General features: G+C 30.8%; 1 protein-coding gene across 13 annotated transcripts in view; it reads right to left on the reverse strand.

The window, feature by feature from the left end:
• Positions 1-5,155: 5,155 nt before the first annotated feature.
• The window catches only part of LOC145285948 (uncharacterized), a 90,897-nt gene continuing 87,963 nt past the window's right edge, over positions 5,156-8,089 (reverse strand). For all 13 annotated transcript variants that reach the window (XM_080134468.1, XM_080134460.1, XM_080134467.1 and 10 more), the window contains one exon: positions 5,156-5,266. In XM_080134468.1, coding sequence (XP_079990594.1) covers positions 5,202-5,266 — 65 coding nt within the window. In that variant the 3' untranslated portion in view covers positions 5,156-5,201. The remainder of the gene's footprint in view (positions 5,267-8,089) is intronic.

Consider the following 8,089-nt stretch of genomic DNA (forward strand, 5'->3'; position numbering starts at 1 on the left):
ATCAAAGGTCGAAGCATATTGATATCAGATATCATTTTATAAGAGATGAAATAAGAAAAAAATCTATTACTCTTACTTATGTGACGTCTGAGAATAATATAGCCGACATTTTCACTAAACCTATAAAAAGAATAAAATTAAAACATTTTATAACCGAACTTTTTGGAATCTAATTATGAATAAATCTCTTTTCAGAAACCCAAAAGGAGAAGCATGAACAGTTAAAATCACACCAAAAAAAAAAAAAAAAAAATGTAAATTGTCCCGGGCACGACGTTAAACTGCGACCATTTCTACCTTATTAACCAAATTAACCAATTAATACCTAACATAATGTTTCCAGTTTTTGCTACAAAAAGAAAAAAAAAAGAAGAAAAATAAAAACCAATTGTTAAAACCCTTTTGTAAACTTCCTATTTGTCAAATAGTTCTTTTTGTATCTCTTTTTTTTTGGCAAACTTTTGTTAAAACAAAACAAAAAATGTATATTTGTGAATTTTTGTGCATATGTTTATATGTATTTGAAAAGTATTCCATTTGTATGTTTATATATATTTAAAAAGTGTTTATTTTTATATGTATCCAAAAAAAAAAATGGCTTTTTGCACACATTATACCAATATATTAATAGTTCTTTTTGACCGATGAGAATAAAGACAAATTCCCATAAAACCAGAAGAAGAAAAAGAAAAAAAAAGAAAAAGAAAAAAAAACAATTATTTTATTGGTTTATTTTTCTTTATTTATTTTTCTTTCCTTTTCTCAAGTGAAACCAAAATTGAATCCGAAAGGATGTTTCCATTATATCAAAAAAGGGGGTGTGTAAAAAGTTTTTGACTTCTAATGGGGGTAGTTATTTAATTGCCGCCCACATCGGCAAAATGTGGCACAAGGCCAGAAAGTGGGAACCCCGCAGGCTCCCCTAAAGAAAAGGCACTCCGGCAATTTTAAAAATTGCTTGAGTAACCCCGTCGGCATTCCCCAGTCGGGGCGCCTCAGGCAGCAAGCAATAAACTTGCTCCACCGGAAAGCCCGTTGGCAAGGCCTGGGAGGTTGGGCCTCCTCGGTATTACCCAGGCGGCGTACCTCAGTCCAATAGGTGCTGGGCCGGTTCGCGGCCCCTCACCTGTTGAGCTGAGTTTCAAGTGACGAATCCTTTACATGTACTACCCTGTCTCCCTGCAGCGGAAGCCGCTAGAAGACCTTCCCCCATCAGATTTCTAATGGGGGTATGAGACGAATGGATTCACCAATCATTTTTATAACCAATGGCTGTGCTAAACAACCAATGAAAACGTCCCAAAATTATTATAAAAATTGTTGAATTTTGGATTCAATCAGTTCGTCATTTACTATGTCACGAACCGCATTTAATTCTTGGCCGCCATCTTGGTTACTGATCTGAACTACGACGCCATCTTTGTTCAACGCAATATCTCAGAACTTAAGAGGTTAACTACACCACGGACCGCATTTGATTCTTGGTCGCCATCTTGGTTACTGATCTGAACTACGCCGCCATCTTTGTTCAACACAATGTCTAAAAAATTAACAGTTTCTTGTATTGTTTTTTTTACTACTTGAATGATGATGAATACTATTAGAAGATTTGTTTTTTTCAACATAGTCTCTTCTCTTTCCTGAGGAACTCCATCTATCCCCTGTATGGTAACCTCCCAGAATCTAAATTTTCTAGCGTAATGTAAGCAAACTATAAGGTATTTGCAGCTTCTCTTCCAATTTTCTGATTTTAATCTTGTCCAACCCCTTTCATTTCCTTTTGGTGGATTGATGGTTGCTATTTCTTCTGATGAGTTAAGGGCAAAATAGATTCACTGACTTATATAATAATTAAGTCAATGATTTTGCGCTATGAAACAGATACTGTCAAGAATTGTGTATGTCAACTGAATTAAAGGAATAAATTGTAAGATGGTCAACATCATGAAATTTTGAATATAAACTTTTGTCATTTATTCATTATATATATATATATATATATATATATATATATATATATATATATATATATATATATATATATATACATTGCTGATAAAAAATTGAAGACCACTTAAAAATCTTTAAAAGAAACCTTATTTTTTAAGGATAGATTTTAAACTCTTCTGACTTAAGGTTACTAATACTATAATCTAAAAGGTTATGGAAACAAAAAGGTACATTCCAAAAATGTTATTTAAAAATTTGCATTTTTATTAAATTAGGCTTTTTACACATGATAAAAATTATAAGACCAGGGGTATAAATTCTTAGATTAATGGTAATTCTAATGTTTTTAGTTCAGTTAGAAATTAGCAATCACTGTGTAAATGTGTTACCATGCCTAAAGCAAGAAAACTAACCGAAATTGAGCGCTCTTGAATTCTAGGGTTCCATAAGCAAGGTTTGTCACAGCAAGCGATATCAGCAAAGGTAAATTGCAGTAAAACTGTTATTTGCAACTTTCTAAAGTACACTGAGAATTATGGAAAAGCAAAATCCTTTGGTAGCCCCCCAAAATTTATCCTGCATTGAGTAGGAGAATCAGACGGGTTGTTATGAATGACAGAGGACTTTCTTCTAGTCAAATTAAGGCGGTTACAGATGTTGATTACAGTCCAATAACCATCAGATGACACTTACAACAAAAAGGCATGGTAAATAAAAAGCGTAAACAAATTCCTTGAATGCTTTCATGTCACAAAGTGAACCGCTTAAGATTTGATCATAAATACCAAACCTAGGACGTTGAGAAGTGGAAGAAAGTCCTGTTTTCTGGGAAAAAATTCAATGTAGATGGTCCTGATGGCTTTCAGCGATATTTAAGTGACAAAAATATGCCCCTTGAAATTTTTCCCACACGTCATAGTGGTGAAGGGTCTGTAATGGTATGGGGTACCTTTTCTTACATAAGGACGATAGAGTTCCAGGTGGTGCAGGGTCGTCAGACAGCAGGTGGTTATGTTAGCATGCTACAAAAAACATCTTTGATGATAGAGGGTAATCGTTTGTGTGGGGATGGATGGTTATTCCAACAGGATAATGCTGCAATCCACACTGCAAGACGAACCTTGAGCTTTCTACAAAAAAATGAAGTCCATCTCTTGGGACATCCTGCATGCTCACCGGACTTGAACCTAATTGAAAATGTTTGGGGATGGATGACAAGAGAAGTTTATCAAAATGGTAAACAATATTCAAAAAAAAATGAACTTCGTGAAGCCATCTTCAAAAACTGGAGCAGGATCCCCCGCACCTTAATGGAAACTCTTATTTCTAGCATGTCCCAAAGAAGTTTTGAAGTCATCAAAAGCAGTGAAGGTAGAACTCATTATTAAGTTTGATTGTTGAATGTTTTCATAAACTTTTTGTAGAAGTTAATAGAATTTTTGCCTCTGGTCTTATTATTTTGATCATGTGTAAAAAGCCTAATTTCATAAAAATGTAAATGTTAAAAATAAATCTTTGGAATGTAGCTTTTTGTTTCCATAACCTTTTAGATTGTAGTTATTGGTAACCTTAAGTCGGAAGAGTTTAAAATCTATCCTTAAAAAAAAAGTTGTTTTTTTTTAAAGATTTTTAAGTGGTTTTAAATTTTTGATCAGCAGTGTAAAGGCTGATTATGTGAAAATTTTCAAACACCATAATGCTTGAAATTGTCCAACCAGTCTTGAAACAATTGTAACTTACAATGAAATACACTTCTTGTTACTACCAATTCCTTTATTTCCTTTATTGTTTATTGTATATATATATATATATATATATATATATATATATATATATATATATATATATATATATAAATGAAGGGGACGCCATTAGCTGGAATCGAAACTAAAATGCCCAGATCTGAAACCTTTCAACAATCATTACCAATCCTCACTGGCAAACTCATTAACCCTTATTTATTACTCTTATTCTTGAGTTGCTTTCTAACGAACGTCAATTCAGAAGTCATCAACATACATCCACAGCATGTTTTAGTAATTCCAACAAAAATAGTGTAGGTGGGAGTGTAGTTTTATTTGGAAGTGTTGTATAGCCAGTCAAATTTTTAAAAATTTTTACCACCTAAACACATGTCATGTAGGGCTTTCGTCTTGGGGAAGAACCATGCTTTGACAAGCTTTTAGGTGTGACTTTCACTTCTGATCTGAAATGGAGCACATACATCAAATTCCTCTCTCCTACACAATGTTGTGCTTTTCCAATTTCTACTCAATTGATACTTGTCTGTGACTGCAACTTCTTGTGGGTTTCTCCACAGTTCACACATTTCGGTGAAGCTTCATTGAGAAGAATCTGAAGAAAATGCAAATGAAAAACGTTTCCGGGAAGCAAAAACCACACAAGGAATATGCAGCACTAAAATTTACTTCTTCATTGAGGCAATATTTTCATAGGTCAAATGCTCTTTCTGACGCCATCTAAGTGAATTGATGAGAACTAGTGCTTTTATCGAGGCACCATCTGTAGGTAATTACCTACCAAGGCTAAAGAGGTAAGCGTGAAATTTCCAAGTGGCTCTATTAACATCGCATTAAATGTTCTTTCTGCGTAATACATCCTAAAATTGAATACTGTTGCCATATCTGGCCAAGAACTGCTCGTAACATCCTATCCTGTTTTAACAAAGTTCGAAACCGGCTTTGAAATCAAGTAGTTGATGGCGTTTTTCTTGCCTGCAATTTTTTCCCCACAGAATAGACATTGTGAGCCTGTCTTTGCGTTATCATTATTTTCATGGGAAATGCTTGTCTTAGCTTCAATTTATAGTTCCCTCTTTGCCAAACTTTCATAAAAATCATTTGTCTAGTTTAAAACGATCATCAACAGTTTCCTCTACTTTTTACCTGTGCCAAAATCTAAACGCAAATTTCATGAACACAGCTTCTTTCCTAGAACTGCCCGCCTGTAGAACTCTTTTCTACTGGCTTGTTTTCCAGCTGACTGCATTACGGCAGTCTACAAGTCCAATGTAAACAAGTTCGTGTTGAGGAGCCCTCCTAAATAATCAATTCCTACTACTAACTATTAATAAATTGTTGTCTTTTTCAAGGAAATCAGATGAGAATATAGTTTAAATGTGATAATCCAAAGTGGCATTACAAGCAAATAATAATTAATTATAAAGAAGTGAAAGACGTGGTGCTACCATGTAAAAAAGATATGTTTAAAAAGTAAATTCCATCTTTTTATTATGAGTCTGGCGTCGTGTTGTCCAATTTAGGGCAGCAAGGATGGATCCAGGAAACAGTACTTTCTGCAAAAAAGGAAAGAAAAACAATTTTAATACACTTTCTTTTTTTTTTTTTTTTAAGAGTAAAACATTGCATGACATTGTTGTTGGTGCAGATATTCATAATTTTACTGATAGGTAATCAAAACAACTCCATATAGCCCATAGATAAATGGTCAGTGTGAGAGAATAAAAATGGTATCCTTTGAAAGACTATACTGATAATTGTCTGGGAATCAGGAAAATATTGGAAACGTCGCATCAATATTAACTTATATATAAAGGTTATTCCAAAAATAAAGTCTTATATTTTTTTACTTAAAATGTTGAAGAGCTATGACAATAGAAGTTGTACCATTAAAATGCAGCGACCTTTTGTGCGTCAGAATTTATTTTTCTACGTAGTCACCATTATCATCAATGCACATTTGCCAGGAATTTAATGAGGCATCTATGCTTCTGATGCAAATCCATGACAGAGGTTGCTTTCTTAGAGTCTCATACTGTCAATATCTGCAAGAGAGAGATGAAACTTTCAGGTCATGAATGGATAAGTTCAGCTATCATAACAACGCAATTTCTAATCCCCTCTGATCCAGTCAGTAGAATAAAAAGTAGAAGGCATTAGCTTTGGAACCCCCTCGTTAATTATACTATTTAGGGACCCATCAAATGTACAAACAAGGAAATAATAAAGAAAAATCCTTAACCCATGGATTTTCAAAGATTAGCTCTTTTCAGTAGAGGATAAGCATTAATAAAAAAGGCATCACTGGTTAGCATAACTTTGAAAATATATAAAAAAGTATATATTATTTTAATTGGAATTCATTATTGAGATGAGGATTATTTATTCATTTATTTATTGCGGACTATTATCCTCATCTTTATTAGTTGTTGTTTAACGATGTTTCGGCCAACTATTCCTATGGCCTTCGTCAGGTAGTAACTGTGACGGATAGAAACTTCGAATCTCCTAACTGCATTCCCAGCAATCACTGCCATCCGTAGTTGTTGTTACCACCTGACGAAGACCAGAAGAATAGTTGGCCGAAACGTAGTGAAACAACAACTAATAAAGATGAGAATAATAGTCCGCAATAAATAAATTCAGATAAAAAAGTATTTTGTGAAAAACAAAAAACATTTTCAATAGATCAAAAAATCAATCAATTAACTAATTAGCTAATCACTCAATTTTTACAAATGTTTAACCTATGATCAATTTGTTTAAATTTTTGATGGATCAATAAATATTGTAATTTATTGAATTTTATTTATCGTCATCTATTTTTCCTATTTCTTTAATTGCTCTATCTAGTATATTGAGCGTTTAATCATCTTGATAGGTTTCAATATTGATACAATATCTGTAGTTACCTTTGTAATTATATATATATATATATATATATATATATATATGACATCTGTCCGTATTAATTTATCTTATATATATTTTTTGGTGAATATGTCTACTTATATGTAGATGTCTTTGAGTATGTATCTAAATATATGTTTGTCCATCGCTATGCGTCTAAATGAAGCACTTTAATGTTAAATATGAATCCCGTCTTCTGTTTGTATTAACAATATTTATTATTTTATTTTATTGTTTGTCCACATTATTTTGGATATTTGGTATAATATTTTGGTATAATATTTATGTATAATATTTTTATTTTATTGTTTGCCCACATTATTTTGAATATTTGGTATAATATTTTGGTATAATATTCTATGTATAATATTTTTATTTTATTGTTTGCCCACATTATTTTTAATATTTGGTATAATATTTTGGTATAATATTCTATGTATAATATTTTTATTTTATTGTTTGCCCACATTATTTTTAATATTTAGTATAATATTTTGGTATAATATTCTATGTATAATATTTTTATTTTATTGTTTGCCCACATTATTTTTAATATTTGGTATAATATTTTGGTATAATATTCTATGTATAATATTTTTATTTTATTGTTTGCCCACATTATTTTGAATATTTGGTATAATATTTTGGTATAATATTCTATGTATAATATTTTTATTTTATTGTTTGCCCACATTATTTTTAATATTTGGTATAATATTTTGGTATAATATTCTATGTATAATATTTTTATTTTATTGTTTGCCCACATTATTTTTAATATTTGGTATAATATTTTGGTATAATATTCTATGTATAATATTTTTATTTTATTGTTTACCCACATTATTTTTAATATTTGGTATAATATTTTGGTATAATATTCTATGTATAATATTTTTATTTTATTGTTTGCCCACATTATTTTTAATATTTGGTATAATATTTTGGTATAATATTCTATGTATAATATTATTATTTTACCTAAATTGCGTTATAACCGATTTGCGGACGTGTACTCATAATCATATCTTTAATATATATATATATATATATATATATATATATATATATATATATATATATATATATATATATATATTCAGAATGTGAGAGATTATATATAATAAATTCCATAGCCAAACAACGTCCCTTGTGGGTTGTTACGTTGTTTGGCTGTGGAATTTATATATATATATATATATATATATATATATATATATATATATATATATATATATATATATACTGCATTTATTTATACAAATATTATTCGCTACATACGTGCATAGTTTTTCTATCTTTTTCTTTATCATGATTTGTTCAAATGAAAAACTTTGTATAAAAGCGAACTATTTAGAACTTGATTTCAGGAGAAAAATATCTTGCCTGAAGACGCTACTTCTCAAAAGCAGTTGCAACAGAAACATGTATGCATATATGTAGCCAATAATGTTTTTATAAATAAATAC

This window comes from Euprymna scolopes, chromosome 10, assembly GCF_053919585.1.
Source record: "Euprymna scolopes isolate OS-2025 chromosome 10, ASM5391958v1, whole genome shotgun sequence".
Taxonomy (NCBI): domain Eukaryota; kingdom Metazoa; phylum Mollusca; class Cephalopoda; order Sepiida; family Sepiolidae; genus Euprymna; species Euprymna scolopes.